The sequence below is a fragment of the Scyliorhinus torazame genome, chromosome 1 (assembly GCF_047496885.1).
Source record: "Scyliorhinus torazame isolate Kashiwa2021f chromosome 1, sScyTor2.1, whole genome shotgun sequence".
Classification (NCBI taxonomy): Eukaryota; Metazoa; Chordata; class Chondrichthyes; order Carcharhiniformes; family Scyliorhinidae; genus Scyliorhinus; species Scyliorhinus torazame.
Window position 1 is genome coordinate 245,589,159 of NC_092707.1, and position 23,816 is coordinate 245,612,974.

At 43.2% G+C, this 23,816-nt stretch overlaps 1 protein-coding gene across 8 annotated transcripts in view; it reads right to left on the reverse strand.

The window, feature by feature from the left end:
- LOC140420140 (mitogen-activated protein kinase kinase kinase kinase 3-like) overlaps positions 1 to 23,816 on the reverse strand; it is a 438,778-nt gene that overhangs the window by 160,796 nt on the left and 254,166 nt on the right. For all 8 annotated transcript variants that reach the window (XM_072504215.1, XM_072504206.1, XM_072504185.1 and 5 more), the window contains exons 10-12: positions 19,796 to 19,858; positions 19,631 to 19,712; positions 19,433 to 19,543 (exon numbers count right to left, since the gene is read on the reverse strand). In XM_072504215.1, coding sequence (XP_072360316.1) covers positions 19,433 to 19,543; positions 19,631 to 19,712; positions 19,796 to 19,858 — 256 coding nt within the window. The remainder of the gene's footprint in view (positions 1 to 19,432; positions 19,544 to 19,630; positions 19,713 to 19,795; positions 19,859 to 23,816) is intronic.

Sequence of the window (23,816 nt, forward strand, 5' to 3'; positions counted from 1 at the left end):
AAGGACTCAAACCTGGAAATTAGCCTGTTTCAATATTTTAGCGCTCGCAACCTTGTGTTGAATTGGAATTTGAACAGGATCAAAATGTGCCAGAGACAACACCATGTACACAAAGAGATTTCACTTAAATAATAATTAATAGATAGATCCATGACATGATTGCACATACACTCAATAGTGCTTGTCACACTCCGCAATCATTTATTGGAAACAATTTTTAGCCATCTGGGTTAACCAGGTTTTCAAAGGCTCACGCAAGTAAAACAATGGGATAGCACTGAGGCATAGAACATGCCTCTCAAAATGCAGGCAGAAAATGTTGCCAGCACGTTTAAAAACAAGTCACACTGAAAAATCCACCATCGTTTTATATTTGCACTTTAAACTTACTGAACAAACTGCACAATTTTTAGCCAGTTTAAATCTGAATTTGCTGACACACTTTGATCCACATCAATGCAATGCATTCATATTAGGAGAGTGAAGCTTAAAAATGCAAACTATATACTGAGAGAAAATTTTATTTTGTTATGCACAGAAGTTATACAACCGGAAATAAATTTTGGGGGAAAAAAGCAGACACCCCAAGACGCCAAGGACATATTTGCTCAGCAATGCAAATGTTACGGTACAAAAATAAGCATCAGCTCGAATTACCTGCAAGGTGCATATAAAAGAAAATGTTATCGATAGTGTAAACCTGCTCTCAGCATTACAAATTCAACATCCTTTACAAAGGATTCTATTATGAATTACTTCATTTCACAAATGTTTGAACTTGCCCTCTTTGACATTCACCAATTACAAACTAATGCATGTAAAGCTCTCTTGCTACCAGTCACCAAGTTACTTTGTTATCCATACAATTCCTCCCTAGCTGACTGCATTATTTTGGAGGAGAAAACTACTCCAGAAATAGCAATGTTCACTGTATAAGGCAGTAATTTGTTTCAAGCTGTAAATAATCGTTTTGGTAGAACATTGCGCAGGTCAAGGACACACAGCCTGAGTGTGAGAGATACAGACCGAGTGAGAAGTTGGTAATTTGGTGCAGTGAGGTAATTCGGTGAAGAGTGGGAGAAGGTGCTTTTTCCCTACTGTTTTGTTCTCTCTCTTTCGTCGGGCCTAATTTCAGGAGCCGTTCGGAGGAGGAGGAGCAGTCTCTGTGAGTATTAAAACCTAACGGAAACTTCCTGTTTTCCAGTTTTTTTCCCAAAAGTGACGTCAGAGGGAAGCTGTGATCTGAGTGGTTGATAGCAAATCTGCCCCAAATTTAAAAAAAAACACAGCTAAACTCAAACTTAAATTAAACTAATTAATTAATTAGTGATGGCTGGTCAGGTGATGTGCTTGAGCTGCTTGATGTGGGAGCTGGCAGATCCCATTGCGAGCTGCAGCGACCACATCTGCAGTAAGTGTTGGCTGCTCGAAGAGCTCCGGCTCAGAGTTAATGAGCTGGAGTCTGAGCTTCAAACACTGAGGCGCATCCGGGAGGGGGAGACTTACCTGGACACTGTGTTTCAGGAGGCAGTCACACCTGTCAGAGTAAGTAGTTTAAATCCTGCCAGTGGCCAGGGACAGACGGGTGTGACTGCAAGTCAGGCAGGTAAAGGGAACCAGCAGTCAGGAACTCAGGATCCTCAGCCCTTGACTCTGTCCAACAGGTATGAGGCACTTGCTCCCTGTGTGGATGGCGAACAGGGCTGCAGGAAGGATGAGTCAGCTGACCAAGGCAACATGGTTCAGCAGGCCATTCAAGGGGAGGGAGTAAATAGGCAAGTTGTAGTTGTAGGGGATTCTATTATCAGGGGGATAGATAGTATCCTTTGTGAGCAGGATAAAGAGTCCCGCATGGTATGTTGCCTGCCCGGTGCTAGGGTGCGGGACATCTCTGACCGGCTTGAAAGGATACTGGAGAGGGAGGGGGAGGATCCAGTTGTTGTGGTCCATGTCGGTACCAACAACATAAGCAAGTCTAGGAAAGAGGACCTGTTTAGAGATTATAAAGAGCTAGGATTCAAATTAAAAAACAGGTCCTCAAGGGTCATAATCTCCGGATTACTGCCCGAGCCACGTGCAAATTGGCATAGGGAGGCAAGAATAAGGGACGTTAACACGTGGCTGAAAGAGTGGTGTGGGAAAGAGGGGTTCCTTTTCATGGGACACTGGCATCAGTTTTGGGACAGGGTGGACCTATACCGTTGGGATGGTCTCCACCTGAACCGAGCTGGGACCAGTGTTCTGGCGAAAAGAATAAATAGGGTGGTCAATAGGACTTTAAACTAAAGATTGGGGGGGGAAGGGAAAGTCAGGGAACCAAGAGGTGAAGTAATCAGTGGGAAGCGTAGCTGCTTAGGAATACAAAAAAGCACGAAAAGACAAAACTCAGGAGAGGTTACGATAGTCCCCATCCCACAAAATATGACACAGTGTATGGAAAGGCTCAGTAAACCAAGGTCCACCACACTAAGAAAACAAAAAGGGACGGTCAATAGAGAATTAAAGGTGCTATATTTAAATGCGCGCTGTGTACGGAACAAGGTAGATGAGCTTGTGGCCCAGATTGTGACTGGCAGGTATGATGTGGTAGGCATCACAGAGACGTGGTTGCAGGGGGTTCAGGACTGGCATTTAAACATCCAGGGATTCACAACCTATCGAAAAGACAGAGAGGTGGGCAGAGGGGGCGGGGTTGCCTTGTTAATTAAGAATGAAATTAAATCAATAGCACTAAATGACATAGGGTAAGATGATGTGGAGTCTGTGTGGGTAGAGTTGAGGAACCACAAAGGCAAAAAAACCATAATGGGAGTTATGTACAGGCCTCCTAACAGTGGTCAGGACCGGGGGCACAAAATGCACCACGAAATAGAAAGTGCATGTCAGAAAGGCAAGGTCACAGTGATCATGGGGGACTTCAATATGCAGGTGGACTGGGTAAATAATGCTGCCAGTGGACCCAAGGAAAGGGAATTCATTGAATGTTTACAGGAGGGCTTTTTGGAACAGCTTGTGATGGAGCCCACGAGGGAACAGGCCATTCTGGACTTAGTGTTATGTAATGAGCCAGACTTGATTAAAGATCTTAAAGTAAGGGAGCACTTAGGAGGCAGTGATCATAATATGGTAGAATTCAATCTCCAATTTGAAAGAAAGAAGGTAGAATCAGATGTAAAGGTGTTACAGTTAAATAAAGGTAACTACAGGGGCATGAGGGAGGCACTGACGAAAATCGACTGGGAGCAGAGCCTAGTGGGAAAGACAGTAGAACAGCAATGGCATAAGTTTCTGGGAGTAATTGAGGACACAGTGCAGAGGTTCATCCCAAAGAAAAGAAAGGTTATCAGAGGGGGGATTAGGCAGCCATGGCTGACAAAGGAAGTTAGGGAATGCATCAAAGCAAAAGAGAAAGCCTATAATGTGGCAAAGAGTAGTGGGAAGTCAGAAGATTGGGAAGGCTACAAAAACAAACAGAGGATAACAAAGAGAGAAATAAGGAAAGAGAGGATCAAATATGAAGGTAGGCTAGCCAGTAACATTAGGAATGATAGTAAAAGTTTCTTTAAATACATTAAAAACAAACGGGAGGCAAAAGTTGACATTGGGCAGCTCCAAAATGACGCTGGTAATTTTGTGATGGGAGACAAGGAAATAGCCGAGGAACTAAATAAGTACTTTGCGTCAGTCTTCACAGTAGAAGACATGAGTAATATCCCACCAATTCCGGACAGTCAGGGGGCAGAGTTGAATATGGTAGCCACCACAAAGGAGAAAGTGCTAGAGAAACTAAGAGGTCTAAAAATTGATAAATCTCCGGGCCCAGATGGACTACACCCTAGAGTTCTAAAGGAGATAGCTGAAGAAATAGTGGAGGCGTTAGTTATGATCTTTCAAAAGTAACTGGAGTCCGGGAAAGTCCCAGAGGATTGGAAAATCGCAGTTGTAACCCCCCTGTTCAAGAAGGGAACAAGGAAAAAGATGGAAAATTATAGGCCAATTAGCCTAACCTCGGTTGTTGGCAAGATTCTAGAATCCATTGTTAAGGATGAGATTTCTAAATTCTTGGAAGTGCAGGGTCAGATTAGGACAAGTCAGCATGGATTTAGTAAGGGGAGGTCGTGCCTGACAAACCTGTTAGAGTTCTTTGAAGAGATAACAAATAGGTTAGACCAAGGAGAGCCAATGGATGTTATCTATCTTGACTTCCAAAAGGCCTTTGATAAGGTGCCTCACAGGAGACTGCTGAGTAAAATAAGGGCCCATGGTATTCGAGGCAAGGTACTAACATGGATTGACGATTGGCTGTCAGGCAGAAGGCAGAGAGTTGGGATAAAAGGTTCTTTTTCGGAATGGCAACCGGTGACGAGTGGTGTCCCGCAGGGTTCAGTGTTGGGGCCACAGCTGTTCTCTTTATATATTAACGATCTAGATGACGGGACTGGGGGCATTCTGGCTAAGTTTGCCGATGATACAAAGATAGGTGATGGGGCAGGTAGTATGGAGGAGGTGGGGAGGCTGCAGAAAGATTTAGACAGTTTCGGAGAGTGGTCCAAGAAATGGCTGATGAAATTCAACGTGGGCAAGTGAGAGGTCTTGCACTTTGGAAAAAAGAATAGAGGCATGGACTATTTTCTAAACGGTGACAAAATTCATAATGCTGAAGTGCAAAGGGACTTGGGAGTCCTAGTCCAGGATTCTCTAAAGGTAAACTTGCAGGTTGAGTCCGTAATTAAGAAAGCAAATGCAATGTTGTCATTCATCTCAAGAGGCTTGGAATATAAAAGCAGGGATGTACTTCTGAAGCTTTATAAAGCATTAGTTAGGCCCCATTTAGAATACTGTGAGCAATTTTGGGCCCCACACCTCAGGAAGGACATACTGGCACTGGAGCGGGTCCAGCGGAGATTCACACGGATGATCCCAGGAATGGTAGGCCTAACATACGATGAACGTCTGAGGATCCTGGGATTATATTCATTGGAGTTTAGGAGGTTGAAGGGAGATCTAATAGAAACTTGCAAGATAATGAATGGCTTAGATAGGGTGGATGTAGGGAAGTTGTTTCCATTAGCAGGGGAGACTAGGACCCAGGGGCACAGCCTTAGAATAAAAGGGAGTCACTTTAGAACAGAGATGAGGAGAAATTTCTTCAGCCAGAGAGTGGTGGGTCTGTGGAATTCATTGCCACAGAGGGCGGTGGAGGCCGGGACGTTGAGTGTCTTTAAGACAGAAGTTGATAAATTCTTGATTTCTCGAGGAATTAAGGGCTATGGAGAGAGAGCGGGTAAATGGAGTTGAAATCAGCCATGATTGAATGGCGGAGTGGACTCGATGGGCCGAATGGCCTTACTTCCGCTCCTATGTCTTATGGTCTTATGATCTAACACTTGAGAACTCATCTCCTGTCATGTATGTGGCACTGCTGAAACAAAAATCAAAATTTAAAATATTTGGCTTTCAAAGAACTCTGAATTAATGGACTTAGCCAATTTCTAATTTTAATTTCTCAAGCACTTTGGTCAAAATGCTTTAAATTCATAATAATTTTGCATACTTTGCTGATATTAAGACGAGTGTCACGTTACTTCAATCATTAAAGATTAGAGGTTTTATGCAAACTCAATTTCTTCCAAATAAATTGTGTGAACAGCCACGGGTTAATTCATCACAAATAGAAGCCCTGAACCATAGACAATGCAACAGCTTCCCGAATTTAGATTAGAATCACATCTAATTTCAATTTATATCACACAATCATTTTCCTTCTGGGTATCAGAAGTGACCTCGAGTGGGTAAACCATTTGACTGAAATATGAATAAATATAAATAGTTAATAATTATTTTACATTAGAGAAGGCATTTGGAGTTTCAAATATTTACAACTAGTCAAAATAGCTACAGGTTCTGATTTTTAAAAGTTTTCTCCAGTTTAGATAATTAAAAAATTATGATAATGAAACCTTAGAAATAAAAGCAGAATGTCAGAAGTCTCCATCTGCTGCCAACAGGTCAATTAGAAAGTTACCATAATTGGAGCTCCCAGTTTAAGCTCCCATGCAAGGTGGATGAGTGTGGTGCAGTAATGCTGACAAGAGCTTTGACAAAATTTGTTTTGTTTTACGTCCATATTAATGAAATTTGTTGCTTTGTGAATTGTTGTTTTAGTATACACAGTCTGGTAGTATGCCAACTATGATTTGCAGGTTTAAATCTTGAGGCTGCACTTCACTGAAGCCTGCTTGCTCAGATATTCTAATTTCATTAAGTCACAGTTGCAACATTGCTATAACATCAGCTGTAACACTGCAGTTATCAGGAATGTTCTATTGGACAAGAAAGGAGAGAGGTAGAAGGACCAGAAAATTCCACTCCTACTTACTATATCAACTCCAGCTGATCTCAACCATGAAAATGTCATCTTCCTAAATACAAAGCTACCTGTGTGATATCTGATTGGGATGAATTAACAAAAGTGCATGGGCAATTTGGAACTGATAATCTTAAATGGTAAAATATTTAGTATTTCTGATTTTTGTTTTATCCAGAAATTTGCACAGCGGGTCTCACTTAAAAACACGTTAAATGAAAATCAAATACTACAAGTGGCACTATTTCCAATGCAGTAATTCATTTATTCTAACCTCAAGTCATTATGGTCAAGTTCAATTACATTATGGGCAATTTTTTTGAGATGGCAAATGCAAAAATTAGAGCCCCCAACACACTCTTTTCATTTTTGAGCAATGAAAGACGACTATTACTTTATCTTAGAATAACTTACAGCCTTCAGAAAGATAAAGAAAAGAGCTTTATTTAAGAAGCTTGTCATGCTCCTAATTCTTTCCTGCACACCTTTAATTATTTTAAGCAAACTTATTTTTAAAAAATCATAGTATAACATATGTCTAACTAGGGTACGTCACATTAGAAGCAAAACTTTTTTTTCCCTCCACACATGAAAATAAGTATTAATCTTAAGGGGGACCCACTATGTCAGGTTTTCATCCTTCAAGTCAAATCTGGATAACACATACCTGTTGCGAATAATTCACCTGCTGCGAATAATTCTAATCAACAAAAACATACCAGTGCAACAATCGCATTTACACATAAATCCTAATCTATGCATAGTCATAAAAGCTTAGCAGGTTTTGTAAAATTACAGTATTGATAACATTTCATCCAAATGCAGTGGAATATCACGGTTACAAAATTTAGTAGAAACTTATTTCACAGTCCTAGTGAGAGCTTAAGCTTTAACATGATGATTTTACTGATGAGAATTATTTAAATTTGCAACATGTGTGATGGTGCATGTATTTTCTCACTTTTTTGAAAATAAAGTTTACATTTGCAGTAGTGCTGTCAGTGCCAAGCTTTTGCAGATAAAGGATTTTGCTGCAGAGAGCTAGTTAAAAGCGTGGTAATATTTAGAAATCTATTGTAAAATATAGAAAAACTATTGAATGAGTTGATTAAAATGATGACTTTTATTTTAAATCAGCTGTATATCTGCATCAGTAGGCCAGCTGCAGCATCATCCACATAAGCAAATATACAGCCGAGGTTAATGGGAAGCTTTGCTGGATATCAAAGTACCTTAGGACGAGCAGCAAAACGTGGGACTCGGCGTGCAAGAGGAGAAGCAGGAGAAAAGATCCCTAAAAATTTAAGCTGAGGTGGGGGAAACAGAAAAAACAGGAAAAGTATAATAAAAGAGGACGTGAATTCATCTATGGATAAAATGGAGTACATGTCAAAAACAAATGAGTGGAAAATGCCATCTTAATTCAATTCATAATTGAACGAATAGGTTTCAGATTCATGATATAGAATAGAATATTAACCATACATACAACCAAGAGCACCAGCATTTAAATAGACAAATTTGTCAGACTCAAGCGCAGCACTTTGTTTAAAAAAAACTTTCATCTTTATAGATTTATAAACAATCAATAAATTGCCTATGTAGAATATTTTGATATATTTTACTGATACAAAGACATATATTGCAAAATTTTGTTTTAGAAATTTACACTTTTAAGCTAAAATGTAAAATGACGGAGCCAGGCACCTGATTTACACCATGCCTAATTTTCAACTCCACTGGAGTCAAAGCAGCATAAAATCAAGCAAGGCATCCAAGTCAAATCTGCCCAGCCCTCCGCAGGCATTTGAGGTTAAAACTGGGACTAAGGTTTTCTGATTGAACATGAATATATTTTCAACCTCTGCAGGTTGCATGATTTCCCTTTTTCCACCACCTGAAAGGAACAACAAACTGAGCTGGTGGTAAATTAACATTTTCCTTTATATCAGAGATTGCAGAACTTGTGCATTTCATAAGAACGTGCCTTGCCATTAAAAGATTGGTTTAAAATGGCTCAAAGAAGCAATCCTTAAAGTAAATTTTTATCCTCATTGTAAAGAGCTAGCTGATGTTACTGGATCATCAGCGCTACACGAGGAACTCAATGGGTCAAATTATCTGCACAAAAGTACAGCCAAAACAAAATAGTTACATTTTTTAACAAAAATGCCTCCTCAACTATTTCGGACATTTGAAAGCCTGCTCTGAAATGTTAGTTGAAGAGGGTCATGCTGCAAAGAAATCATACCATGAATTCCAGATTAACTGGAATTCCCATGTTTGGAGATAATACTTGCAGCATATTTACTGGGGCAGAAAATATGGAACATGAGCCTTGCTATTCTGAACTTTAAAAACAGCATCACGGAATGAAGGTGCAAGTCACTCATCTTGATCATTCAAAATGGCCAAGATTCTTTGACAATTATCAGCCACTTTATGGGTCATTTTCTTGTGAAAAGCAATCTTCTGTCGCCTGATTTTGATGAGAAATGGGTAATGCAGCAGGTAGACGCCGGCAAAAGAATCAAAGGGGAGGGTGGAGAATGTAGGTAGATTTCAGCAAAATACAGGGGAGGGTTGTATATGCAGGTCACCTGCATTACAAAATGTAAGCATCTTTCATTCTTTTAACAATGCCTTCTTATCATTTGCCACCATGAATCAAATACACCAGCAGGTTTAAATGTGTCATGACCCGGTGCTTGGAATCTCTCTCATACAAAAATACTTAGGACCTAAAGAATATGTAATCCAAACTGACAGGTAACACAACCCAGTACCATGAGATAAACTGCACACATGAAAATGTTTTAAGCACCAGCAGCAAAACACTAAATAATTCTGCCAAACCATACTAACACTTACAAATTACAATGCCACCAATTTGATCCCAATCAGTCCCTATCTGGTTAATCCCGGTGATTCGACTACAGATATATGGTCAGAGAAATAACCTGCCCTTGATAACAATCCAGCAACTGCTGCTAGAAGGCATGTTATGTAAACTTTGGGAGAGGTCAGGATGAACTTTGATTCCCTCCTTATTCAAACTCCTGCTACCTCACCTAAAGGCTATTGAGCGTAAAACAGCAAATATCAGTTAGGAGCAGGAGTAGGCCGCTCAGCCCTTCGAGTCTGCTCTGCCATTCGATAAGACCATGGCTGATCTGACTGAAACCTCCCGCCTACCCCCAATAAATCCCCCCCCCCCCCTTTGTATATCAAGAATCTATCTGCCTCTGCCTTGAAAACATTCAAAGACTCTGCCTCCAGGCCTTTTGAGAAAGTGAGCTCCAGAGACACACTATTCTCAGGAAAAAAAATTCTTCTCATCGGTCTTAAACGGTCAACCCCTCATTTTTAAACAGTGACCCCCTAATTCTAGATTCTCCGAAAAGAGGAAACATCCTTTCCACATCCACTCTGGCAATACCCCTCAGGATCTTGTATATTTCAATGAAGTCACGTTGTATTCTTCCAAAATCCAGCAGATGCAAGCCTAACCTGTCTAATCTTTCCTTATTAAAAAACCTGCCCATTCCAGGTATTAGCGTAGTAAAACTTCTCTGAACGTCTTCCAATGCACTTACACCCTTCCTTAAATAAGCCGACCAATACTGTACACAGTATTCCAGATGTGGTGTCACCAGTAATAATAATAATAGTATCCTGAACAACTGAAGCATAGCCTCCCTACTTTTATATTCAATTCCTCTCATAATATTGATAACATTCTATTTGTTCTCCTAATTACTGCTGTACCGCATACTGGCCTTTTGCGATTCATGCAACAGCACACCCATAACCCCGAGTCTTAGAGCTCTGCAATCTCTCACCATTTAGATAATATGCTTCTCTTTTTCTTCCTGTCAAAATGGACAATTTCACATTTGCCCCCATACTCCATTTGCCAGATCTTTGCCCACTCATTCAACCTATCTTTATCCCACTGTAGCCTCCAAATCTCCTCTTCAACACTTACTTTCCTACCCATCTTAGTACCATCAGCAAATGTAGCAACCATACCTTCTGCCCCTTCATCCAATTCATTTAGATGAATTGTTAAAAAAAAATGAGGTCCCAGCAGCACATCACGGGCGTGATTCTCCGACCCCCCACCGGGTCCAGAGAATCCGGGGGGGGGGGGGGGGGGGGGAGAGAGAAACAGTGTGAATGTCCCCCGCCGCCAGCTGCCATATTCTCCAGCGCCGGTTTTCGGGCGAGGTTTACGCTACGTGGCCGTTGGCAGCACCCCCCCCCCCCCCAGGCAATTTTCCGGGCCCCGATGGGCGGAGCGGCCGTCAGATCCTGGCCAGTCCCACCGCCGTGAAATGGACATAGTCCCACACGGCAGGACTAGCTGGTAGGCCGCCCAGTGGAGTCCTCAAGGAGGGGGGGGCAGGGGGCCTGGCCCACGATTGGGGCCCACCGATCTGCGGGCGGGCCTGTACTGTACGGGCACTTCTCCTTCCGCGCCGGCCTCTGTAGGGCTCTGCCATGGCCGGCGCGGAAAAGAACCCCCCTGCGCATCCGCAGGAACACACGCGGCCGGTCTGCGCATGCGCAGAACCACGCCGGCGGTTCTGCGCATGCACCAACTCGCAGCGGCCCTTCGGCGCCAGTTGGCACGGCGCCAACCCCTCCAGCGCTGGCCTAGCCCCCGGAAGTGCAGCGGATTTCGCAACCTCTGGTTGGCCCGACACCGGAGCGACTCGCGCCGTTCTTGGCGTTGGGCCATCCCGCCAATTGCGGGAGAATCCCGCCCGACTTGTTATATCCTGTCAATCACAAAAAGACTCATTTATGACTACCCGGTTTCCTGCTTGCTATCTTCTATGCATACTAATGTTAACCCCGACACTACGGAGTTTTTGTTTTCCACAATTGCCTGTGATGTGGCACCATATCTTGTGCCTTCTGAAAATCTATATAAGCACGTCCACTGACTCTCCTTTATCAGCATGTGGCTCCTTCAAAGAACTGTAATAAATTGGTTCAACATGATTTCCTTTTCACAAAACCATGTTGACTCTGCTTGATTACCTTGAATCTTTCCAAGTGTCCTGCTACCTAACAGCTTCCACATTTTCCCTATTACAGAGGAAAGTTGAGTGGTCCGTAGTTCTTGCTTTCTCACTCCCTTACTTTTTGAATTAAGAAGTTACATTTTCTATTTTCCAATCTAATGATACTTTTCTGGAATCAAGGGAATTTTGGAAAATCACAACCAACACATCAACTATCTCACTAGTCATTACTTTTAAGACCCCAAGATAAAATCCACCAGGATCAGGGGCTTGCCAACCTGCGGCTCCAACAATTTGCTAAATATCACTTCTCTGGTGATTTTTCCTAAGTTCCTCCCTCCCTTCCAATTCCTAATTTACAGCCATTTCTAGGATGTTGCATCCTCCACCGTGAAGACTGATGCAAAATACTATCTGCCATCTCTTTATTTTCATAGAATCCCTACAGTGCAGAAAGAGGCCATTTGCCCCATTTAGTCTTTCACTGCCCCTTGGAAAGAACCCTACTTAAGCCCATGCCTCCTCCCTATCCCTGTAACCCAGTAGCCCCGCCTAACCTTTCAGACACCAAGGGGCAATTTACCATGGCCATATCAACCTAACCTGCACATCTTTGGACAGTGGGAGGAAACCGTAGCACCCAGAGGAAATCCACGCAGATACGCGGAGAAAGTGAAAACTCCACACAGTCACCCGAGGCCGGAATTGAACCCAGGTTCCTGGAGCTGAGGCAGCAGTGCTAACTACTGTTCCGCCTGCCATCCATTATTAATTGCCCAGACTCACTTTACTAAAGGACGTACGCTCACTTTGTTAACTCTTTTCTAATTTAAGTATCTACAGAAACTTTTACTATCTGTCTTTGTTTCTAGCTAGCTTTCTCTTGCACTCTAACCTTCCCTCCTTAGTCATCTTTTGCCATTCATTCTGTGCTGTTCTTTATATTCTGCCCAATCTGAAGACCTGTCGGAATCAGAACTCCACCCAAAAGGGGCAGGACGAGTCGGTGCTAGCTGAAGTAGGTCTTAAAACTGCTTAAGGCCTACCTACCCAGGATTTACCGACCTCCCTCAATCCACCAACCTCCCCAGGGAGGTTGCAGCCAGGCGCCAATCAGTACTGGTCCACAAGAATGTGGACCAGGCGGAACAGCACCTGGGGGGTCTCCTGGGCCAGCGGAGGCCCCTGGGTGGCCAGGTATAGTGCAGGGTAGCGCCCTGGTCCTCCCCTTGAAATGCGGCTACTTTGGCACTGCCAGAATGGCAGGACCATTGCTCGGGTACCAGTGCAAGGGTGCCCGTGCCAGGGTGGCATTGCCGGAGGGCAATGCCCATGAGGGTGAAGAGGGGGTCTGAAGGGTGGGGGTGTGCAGGGCAAGTAAGTAGTGGCCTCTGGGAGGTGACGACGGGGGTCCTGGAAGGTGCTGTAAGGTGGGGTCCCCCAGGAACCCCATAGTGGGGTGGCCTCACTGGGGGGGGGGGGGGGGGAGGTGTCCCTGTGTGTGTTGGGGGGCTGAAATTTCCCATCGGTGGGGGTGTGTGGGGGACCCCATAAGCTCACTTAGAGATCGGGGCACCCTGTCAAAATGACAGCCCGATCTCGAGGTCAGATCCCCAGGGTGAAAAAAATTTGAAACGTGGGCTTAAACCAGTGAGAAACTCCCCAGGGTCCAAAAAAGTGACTACGTGTCATTGGATAATGGTGGGGAACTCGTCGGGAGAGCCGACGGTAAAATCTCTGAAAAACCCGCGACAAATGAACTTCGAAATATTTCCACTGAATTCCGCACAGTCTTTTGTTTTGTCCTTTAATTATTTTTGTAACCTTTAGCTTTGACCTCTGTTTTACGTTTAGATTTGTACACTCTTTACCTTTCCTGTCACGTTCCGTTTATCATTTCCCATATTCATACTTTTCTCTCTTGCTTTGTCTCTACTCTTTGGTTTATTATGTCTTCCCAAGTTTGAAGCCTTGCCTCCACTAGTTTGAAACCCTCTCTACTTCCTCCCTAGTTACGAGGCTCACCAGAACTCCAGTCCCAGCATTATTCAGATGGAGACCATCCCAACGGTACAGATCCCGGAATCCACTTTTCCCACACCAGTCTTTGAGCCAAACATTAATTTCTCCAATTTTCACGAAGCTCTGATAATAACTCAGATATTAACTTTGAGGTTCTACTTTTTAAACGCAGTGCCTAGCTCCTCATACTGTCTATGCAAAAACTTCTTCCCTCGTTTTACCTAGGTTGTTGGTATTTATGTGGACCATGAGAACAGATTTGCCTTCCCACTGCAGGTTCCTCTCTAGCCCTAAGCAAATGTCCCGAACCCTGGCACGAGGCAGACAACACAGCCTTCTGGACTCTAGCTCTTTGCTGCAGAGAACAATGTCAACTCCCCTTTCACTATAGGCAGCACAGTGGTTAGCACTCCTGCTTCACAGCTTCAGAGACCTGAATTTGATTCCAGCCTTGCATGGCAGTGTGGAGTTTGCACATTCTTGGTGTCTTGTGTGGGTTTTCTCCCACAGTCCAAAGATGTGCAGATTAGGTGGCTTGGCCATGTTAAATTGCCCTTTAGTGTCCAACAATGTCCAGATTACTGGGTAACGGGGATAGGGCGAGGCAGTGGACGTGGGTAGAGTGCTCTTTCGGAGGATCGGTACAGAGTCAATGGTGCGACTGCCTGTCGGTACAAAGCATCCAGCTAACTCTCCCCCTCCCTGATATGTTGCAATGTCTACAGCTCAGTCTCCAGCGCAATGACACGGAGCCAAGACACCTCGAGCCACAAACACTTACTGCAGATGTCTTTGCCCGACATAGGGGCAGCACAGTAGCATAGTGGTCAGCACAGTTGCTTCACAGCTCCAGGATCCCAGGTTCGATTCCCGGCTGGTCACTGTCTGTGCGGAGTCTGCACGTTCTCCCCGTGTCTGCGTGGGTTTCCTCCGGGTGCTCCGGTTTCCTCCCACAGTCCAAAGATGTGCGGGTTCGGTGGATTGGCCATGCTAAATTGCCCTTAGTGTCCAAAAAACATGTTAAGTGGGGATTCCTGGGTTATGGGGATAGGGGAGATACGTGGGCTTCAGTAGGGTGCTCTTTGTAAGGGCCTGTGCAGACTCAAGGGGCCGAATGGCCTCCTTCTGCATTGTAAATTCTATGATTCTATCACACTGGCATCCAGGTGCCCCCACTTGCTGCAGCCTTGACACATCACCTGTCCCGCTATCCTTAGCGTGTTTTAATTAATTACTTGATCATACTATTGCCTTCTTTATTTTCCTTTAATATATTTCATTAACCTTAGCATCAGGTTATATATTTTTTATCTTAGGAACAAAATATACCTCAACAACTAACAGTATTTATTGTAATTAGAATTATTAATAATTATTACAATTAGAATAATTAGTGCCAGCAGGATATTTGGACATATCTCAATCTACAATCTTCTGTTCCCTTGAGCAATTGGGATCCTTTCCTGAATTTCTTCTGTTTCTATAACTCAGGGAGACTGAAGCCAACTACAGCAGCTTTTTAAAAAATAAATTTCGAGTCCCAATTATTTTTTTCAATTAAGGGGCAATTTAACGTGGCCAATCTGCCTACCCTACACATCTTTTTGGGTTTTGGGGATGAGACCCATGCAGACACTGAGAGAATTTGCAAACTCCACAAGGACAATTGACTTGGGGCCGGGATCAAACTCGGGTCCTCGGTGCTGTGAGGCAGCAGTGCAAACCATTGCACCACCATGCTGCCCTGCCAACTACAGCCACTTAACTGCTATTCTAGCTGAGACTGATTGCATCAGTATAGGTCAACATGCAATGTCTTTAGCTCTTCCAATCACTTACTGGATAAAGGGAGACAGCAACTCAAGGCCAATCCAAACATAATTCCTTACAGCCAGTTTTGAAGAATATCTTGGAGCAGAAATCACACGCACATTATCCTACATATTAATCCTAGACTGGTTGAGCGATCCGAGAAATGGGGAGAAAATAAATGTCAGACAAGAAAAGACTCATTGACTTAATTTTAAGAAACAAAATAATGCAGTGCATTTTTTTCAATTGGAGCTAAAGATTCAAGCTTTCAGAAGAAAAGTCTCCAAAGTCTCCAATTTCTCCTAACAAAGCGAATGGTGCTGATAATAAGAGAAGAGTCCTACTCTGCAAATAACTAAACTGCATATTTGGTTCAAGTGCTAAATCTAGAATGGTGAGCAGCTCAACATTCAGGCAATGGAAGCATTCTTCGTAGTGTCCTACTCCTTCGTGCATACGTTATTCTAAATTCATTGCAGGGAAATTAAACTTTCACCTCAAATGTTAAATTGTGTAAAGAAATATACAAGTCATAGATAAAATTTCTGAGCAGAGCCATTTGAAAACTGTCGCAGAACTGCAGAGATTTAAACTCTGTTTTTTGCAAAGAATGATAGAATTGTGATTTGCACTACATTTGTGTTTTTAGATTATTGCTTATTAAACTCCTGCACTTGAGCTCAATTGTCTTCTCGTTCTTCTCTCCTTCACCCCCAAAATTCACACTGGAACAATTGCACCCAATCTCCCCAGTTCATGTTAGCATGCTTCCTTCCCTTCCCTTCACATTTCAGAGTGACCATTCTTTCATTTCCCCTCAAAAATACTTCAATCTTCTACTTGCTGCCATTGTTGCTCTGGAGGAAATAAGCAATGCCACACATCACAGGAGGAATTCCTGAGTTATCCAAAACTACCCATCTTGGAAAACTGCTGGCATTATGTGTGCCTACCTTGACAAAACCATGTTGAATTCATTTTGAAGTGTAGCTATTGTTTGTCACTGAACATGGTAGCAAATTGACACACAGTGAACTCCCAAAAACAATAAATGTATGAAAGGTTATAGATTTTTGAAGCAGTGGTTCCACTTAGGATTAAGAAGACAGAACTCTCCATTCTTTTTGTTTAGAAAGTGTCATGGGATCTTTTTAATCCACTTGAACTTGCATGTGGGAGCTCAGTTTTATGCCTCCTTTTATGTCTTCCTTCAGTGTAGCACTGATATTGCAGCCAATGTTATATGCTCAAGTCCTTTCAAGACAAGTATTAACTGACCCAAATTGACATGAAGCCAAAAATGGATGTAAATCTGATCAAGGTGCATCTCAATATCTAGATCACACAAAACAGGCAAGGTTAAAGAGACTGACAAAGTGGCAAATGTAAGTTTATACAAGAACAAGACTACAAAGAAACATTTTATACAACATTTTAGTTGATCTCAACTCAAAAATTTGATGAAATGGCTTTCAAGTTTCAATGTCCTGCATGCTAAAGGATTAACCCTGTAAATTTAATGTTGGTAAAACATACATTAAAAAGAGCTAAAAAAAATTCAAACAGAATATTTCACTATGTTTCAAATTTGCTACAAGTCAACTCAGTCTCATGTAATCAAGTTACAGTTATACCTGGATCAGATCAACAGAAGCTTTTGACAGCGATGGGAAATATGAAATCAGCCTCTTATTATTTTACTAACCACAACTCATACCTGATTAAGTATAAATGGTTACTACACAAATGTCATCCTTCATTCAAGAGATGGAAAACTATTATGGCAATATTGGCCCAATATTAGTTCAGCCAATTTGTTTGCTGTACTAGTTGTCTGGTATTAGAGGTGTCTGGTGAACAAAGTACTGGGCTCCTCTGGAAAATCTGAACAGGTACTATAATATTTCAAATTACTCAATTCCAGGTTCATATCAGCATGTTATGGACCTCAAGCCTTTATTAAAAAATGGACATTAATGACCTATTTTGTTTATGAATTCCATGGCTGCATAAATGATCAAATAGTTGAAATATGAGAAAAATGGAAAATAGTCCCAAGTGGAGCCATTTCCAACGAGGGTCTTCTTACATAAACAATAGTTACAGGTCTACATCATACCTCAGCTTTTGTGAAAGGAGTCTGTGCAGAGAGACAGAGTAATTTTTTTTTTTTAAGAAATATCTTTATTCAAATTTTTACATATTTTCAACAAACCCCCCTTACAGAAAAAAGAAAAACAAGGAACACATAAATAAACATCTTACAACTACATCACAAATTCCCCCAATATTTGCAATATTATTGCATTAAGCAACAATAACCACAGTAGAAAACACAAAGTACACCCCCCCCACCCCCCTGGGTTGCTGCTGCTGACCACCTTCTAACGCTCCGCTAGAAAGTCTAGGAACGGTTGCCACCGCCTGAAGAACCCTTGCACAGACCCTCTCAAGGCAAATCTTACCCTCTCCAATTTAATGAACCCTGCCGTGTCGCTGATCCAGGCTTCCACGCTTGGGGGCCTCCCCTCCTTCCACTGTAGCAGAATCCTCTGCCGGGCTACCAGGGACGCAAAGGCCAGAATACCAGCCTCTTTCGCCTCTTGCACTCCCGGCTTGTCCGATAACCCAAATACTGCTAACCCCCAGCTCGGCTTAACCCGCACCTTAGACACCGTCCTCGTAAAACCCCTCCAGAACCCATCCAGCGCCGGGCACGCCCAGAACATGTGGGTGTGATTTGCTGGGCTCCCTGAGCACCTCCCACACCTGTCTTGCACTCCAAAGAACCTGCTCAGCCTCGCCCCTGTCATATGCGCTCTGTGATTATGATTAAATTGTATCAGGCTAAGCTTGGCGCAAGAGGGGGAAGAATTAACCCTAACCAGGGCGTACGCTCACGCACCCTCGACTTTCTCCTCCCCAAGCTCCTCCTCCCATTTACCCTTTAGCTCCTCCACCGAGGTCTCCTCCTCCTCCTGCATCTCCTGGTAGATCGCCGAGACCCTGCCCTCTCCAACCCACACCTCCGAGAGTACCCTATCCTGGATCCTGAGTGCTGGAAGCAGCGGGAACTCCCTCACCTGCCGTCTTACAAACGCCCTTACCTGCATGTACCTGAAGGCATTTCCAGGGGGGAAGCCCAAATGTTTCCTCCAGCACCCCAAGGTTCGCAAACGTCCCATCTAAAAACAGGTCCCCATTCTTCTAATTCCTGCCCTGTGCCAGCTCAGGAACCCTCCATCCATTCTCCCCGGGACGAACTGATGGTTCTCCCGGATCGGGGACCAAACCAAAGCCTCTACCTCACCCCTGTGGCGTCTCCACTGCCCCAAAAGTTTCAAAGTTGCCGCCACCACCGGACTTGTGGTGTACCTAGTTGGCGGGAGCTGCAGCGGTGCTGTCACCAGCGCTCCCAGACTCGTTCCCACACAGGACGCCATCTCCAGCCTCTTCCACGCTGCCCCCTCCCCCTCCATTACCCACTTGCGTATCATCGCCACATTGGCAGCCCAGTAATACCCACACAGATTAGGTAACGCTCGCCCTCCTCTGTCCCTACTCCGCTCCAGAAACACCCTTCTCATCCTCGGGGTCTTTTTCGCCCACACGAATCCCATGATGCTCCTACTGACCCACTTAAAAAAGGCCTTGGGGATCAGGATGGGGAGGCACTGGAATATAAAAAGGAACCTCGGGAGCACCATCATCTTCACCGACTGTACCCTACCCGCCAGAGAGAGTGGCAACATATCCCACCTTTTAAACTCCTCCTCCATCTGCTCCACCAGCCTTGTCAAGTTGAGCTTGTGTAGGGCCCCCAACAGAGTAATTTTAAAAACAAAACTTCAAGTTGCACCATAACAGAAATGGTAGGTTAGTTAAGGAGGATACTATACATGTCGGCTGAGATAATTAACATGTTCATTCTTTTGCCAAATTTCTCCATATAAATAAATTCAGCCAAAATATAACAGAAAACAGCAGTGGAAACTCCCCTGCTGTAATACTCTAATACTGATTTAATAGCTTTTTGCATTGCAACATAAAGGGACATTTCATTCAAACAGAGGGGTTCCTATTTACTTGTATTCTTTCTAATTTAAGGGTTGTAATAGTAAATTAGACCCAAAGTCACTAAAGATATTCAGATTAGGAAAATGCATAATAGAAATATGACCAATAAAATATATTTTACCTCGGGATCATCATCATCAAAGTCATGGTAACTGGAATGATCTGGGTTGTTCAACTTATCAAGCAATTCTATGGCTAATGTACGACTCAAAGACTGTGCCACAAGTGGGTGCTGAAAAAGAATTTGAAAAGATAAGGGAGATAATTTTTAAATGTTAATACACATTGGTAGTAACATATCAAAACTCACTATACTTGCCTGCAATAGCTTTTCAGCAGTAGGTCTTTTTTTGGGATTTTTCGTAAGTGCCAATTTTATAAACTGATGAAAATTAGTTGACCTGAGAGGAAGACATTCTGTAATTAATCAATTTGAAAACTGAATAGGTCTAAAAAGACAAACAAATATCCAAATATTTCCTACCATTTTATCTTGTCCTTCAACTTTGGAGGCTGGAAGTTGCTCTTTGTCATCAAAAACAAAGCCCTAAAAAAAATCAGACAACCTTAAATGATAACTTTGAATGGAAATATCACATCTAAAGTCTGTACTCGGCTTTATATTTGAAATCTGACTGCCTCAGGACCTGATTTGGCCAAATTAAGATCAGTGAAATGAGGAACTACTGGTATGCCCGGATTCAACATTTCCGATGGATCATTTTCCCACCATCTTTGTACCTGCGTGTATTCCCTATACATTACTGTAAATGCATCAACAAATATTCATGAATAATATAATTGTGAACAGTTTTTCTTATGTTTCTTATCTCAGGCACAATTTTGAAAAGTTCATTCACCCCAACCACCCAGGTCGCTTCTTTTTTCGATGTTTTGCTTCTGCTTTCCTGTCCCAATTACCCTCTTAAATTCATGTCCATTTAATTCCTTAACTGCTATTTATTTTAGTTACTTCTTCTATTCATTCATTCTTTACCATTACTTCTGTTCTGGGACATCGTAAACCTACCGAGTAAGAACATAAGTAAAGCTTGAATGGATGAGATAAACTTCTGCGAGTAATTCGTACCATGCTACTAGTTCCTTCTTTTTTTCACCCCTCTTCATCTCTCCCTAATGTCTTCCTGTGTCCTGCTTACGGCTCCATCTTATTTCTGCCTAGTTGCTCTCCTGGATTTCTGCCTGGTTGTTTAGCTCTGATGGCATATCAGCAATAAAAACTGGTGCCAATTTTAATGTGGTCTACAATAACTTCTCATCAACGCAGTGTCCCCTGTATCCCCGTTATGTATGTGTGCAGTCAAACAAACAGTTAATTAGTGTGGTCTATCAAACAATTAAAAACTCAAATTCTAACTTAAGCACTGAATCTTACAATCATAGAATCCCTCCAGTGTAGAAGGAGGCTATTTGGCCCATTGAGTCTGCACCGGCCCTTGGATAAATCACCCTACTTTAGCCCTCGCCTCCACCTATCCTTTTGAACACTAAGGGGCAATTTAGCATGGCCAATCCACCTAACCTGCACATCTCTGGGCTGTGGGAGGAAACCAGAGCACCCAGAGGAAACCCACGCAGACATGGGGAGAAAGTGAAAACTCCACAGTTACCCCTTGCCGGAATTGAACCCGGGTCCCTGGAGTTGTGAGGCAGCAGTGTAAACCACTCTGCCACATGCCGCCCTACTGGGGAACATTAACTCTTTCCTAACAGATTCCCCCTCTTAAAAACAAATTTGACATAAATTACCGTAACACAAATGTACATGTTTTCTTACCTGCAATAAATGCATCCTATTCTCCTCTGGTTTAATTTTAATATCCACCGTTCTTATCGGAAAAGATGCCCCTCTTTCACAGTTTCTAATAACTTCTTCAAACTTGCCCATTTTTTCGTTAGACAGTCAGATAATTGGTAACTGCTATCAACCCACTTGATCTTGTCCGTGTGAATTTGCATATTCTCCCCGTGTCTGCGTGGGTCTCACCCCCATAACCCGAAGATGTGCAGGGTAGGTGGATTGGCCACAATAAATTGCCCCTTAATTGGAAAAAAAGATTTGGGTACTCTAAATTTATTTTTTAAAAACCTACTGAATTTAGTCAATCTCCCCATTCTCTAGCATCTGTTTTAGAATCGCTATGTCAATCCGTAGTCTTTTTTTATTGACGGAAAGTGGACATTCACCCAAAGGTACTTATTGTCTATGTGACACTCTATAAGCACTGTTCCCGAATTCCCTGCTCTATTAAAAAAATCATCAGGGTTCTGGATATAAAAAATGCCGTAACTACTGCCTCTACTCGGGCCAGTGTCTTTGCTGCCAATGTACGTTTTACACACTTATCTCTTCAGTTTTCTATGCCAAAGGGCAAGATTTTCCTTACTTCCCCAGGAGAAAAATAAAACCTCCTACACTCGAAAAGCCATCACAGAGATTAGCGCAAGATGCATCACTATAAACAATACCACCTAAAGATGGGAATTTCAAAACACACTTCTCCAATTTCAATTTTGTGAATGTTTTGTTTCCTCAAACAATTTCTTCAACTTTGGGGCTGTTCATTTTGGTGCTTCGTTCAAAATTATCGAAACTGGAGCCTGGTCTTGTTTGTCTACCTAACCAATTCAGCTGCCCAATTAAACTTCGGAGTTCATCTTTTTCCATTTCAGAAGCCATTGTATCCTTTTGTAAGGCCCTACCACAAGTAATTGCTATGAGGTTAATATTCTCCAAATAAAGCTGCTGATGTAGAATGACATGCGAATCACTCTGCCGGATTCCTAACCCAATGCATTTGAATGCACCAGAGGCCGGAATTCCAATGTTGAACTCCGTTCGAAGTCCGTTAATAACAGTACTTTCAAATTCGCTATTATCTCCCCACAAAAAATTATCCACATGCATTGTGAAGATGTCTGAAAAATTTCTGCATGGTGCCAATAAAACATTGCAGGATCTGCTTTCAACTGAAGGCAGCCCAACTTTAACAAAGCCAACCTCCTGAGAAATGCCTAGCTCTGGAGGTGTAATTCAACCCATGTACACATTTAACTTCCAGAGTGTCCATTCTGCATTTGCCACCTCTCTCGGAGGGTGAAGAAAAATTATCTTTCAAGCTGATGTGCCTGTAAGAAAGCAGCTTTAACATTTATCGACTTGCATTTCCAAGTATTTGTCGATAACAGAGCCAAGATGATCTTCAAAGTAACTTTTCCTGCTATAGGTGAATCAACCCTTACATCTCAAGTTTTCTTCAAAACCTCATGCCCCCAACCTGGCTTTGGCTTATAGGTTCCATTAGGAAGCACCTTTTCTGTGCTTTCCATCTATGAGATAGAACTCATTGTTCGCTATCTGGGACTTCTGTGTACACCCCAAATTGTTTCCAACTTTGCAGTTCTTGCTGTTTTGCATCTGTTATCATCTAAGTTGAATTTAGGGAAAAGTGAGTGCTCTATTGTCTCTCCTCGGGGAGTGGGAGCGAGGGTGGGTATCTACCATTTCAGCTGGTGGCATCTCATTTTAGGTATCTGGGGGTGCAGGTGGTGCTGGATTTGAGCAGGGCTTCGGAAGTTTAATTTCACTGGCTTGGTGGGGAGGGTGAATGCCGATTTGTGGGACAAACGCTCTCTCCTTCCTTGGCGGGCCAGGTGTAGGCAGTAAACATGACTGTTTTGCTGCGATTCTTGTTCTTGTTTCAATGCCAGTCTTTTTGCCCAAGGCATTTTTTAGGGGGGTGGACAGGCTGATCTCCTATCTTGTTTGGGCGGGGAAGGTGGCTAGGATTGGAAGGTGATACTGCAGAGGGGACAGTAGGCGGAGGCTAGGCCTCCCAAATTTGACGTAGTATTATTGGGTTGCAAAAACAGAGAAGATTCAGGGATGGAGCAGGGAGGGGGGGTTTTGTGGGTGAGGATGAAGGCAGGTTCTTGCAGGGGGGTCAGGGCTGTCGGTGCTGGCGGTTTATGGGAGGATTTTGGAGGGGGTTAAGGAGAAGTGGGAGGAAACGTTGGGAGTGGTAGGGAGGGAGATTGGGGCTGATACAGCTGAATGATCTTACATGAGGACGTGGAGCCCGGTCCCCATAGAAGCCATATTCGGCATGTCGGACCGGCTGGTGCTGCAGCTGGGTTGCCTCCCCGATTACTTGTTGGGGTGGCAGTCGTCTCCACCCTGTGCCTTTTTATTCAACAACTTTTCAACAGTCTTGATCTCTTCCTATGGACATGTTCACTGCCAGCCAAACTGTCCGGACTGGCATTGCGTTTCTGTGCTCTCCATTTCTGTACTTCCAAAAATTTTACAATTTGCAACAACCTCATAAAACCCTCCAATAGACCAAACCCCCCTCCCCTCCTCACCACTCCCCCACCCCACCCTCCCACCCCCCACTCTCCCTCAACAGTCAAAGGTAACCAACGCCCAAAAGTGCATAATAAACAAACCCCAACAATTGTCTCGTGCTTGGTTTCAAACACCT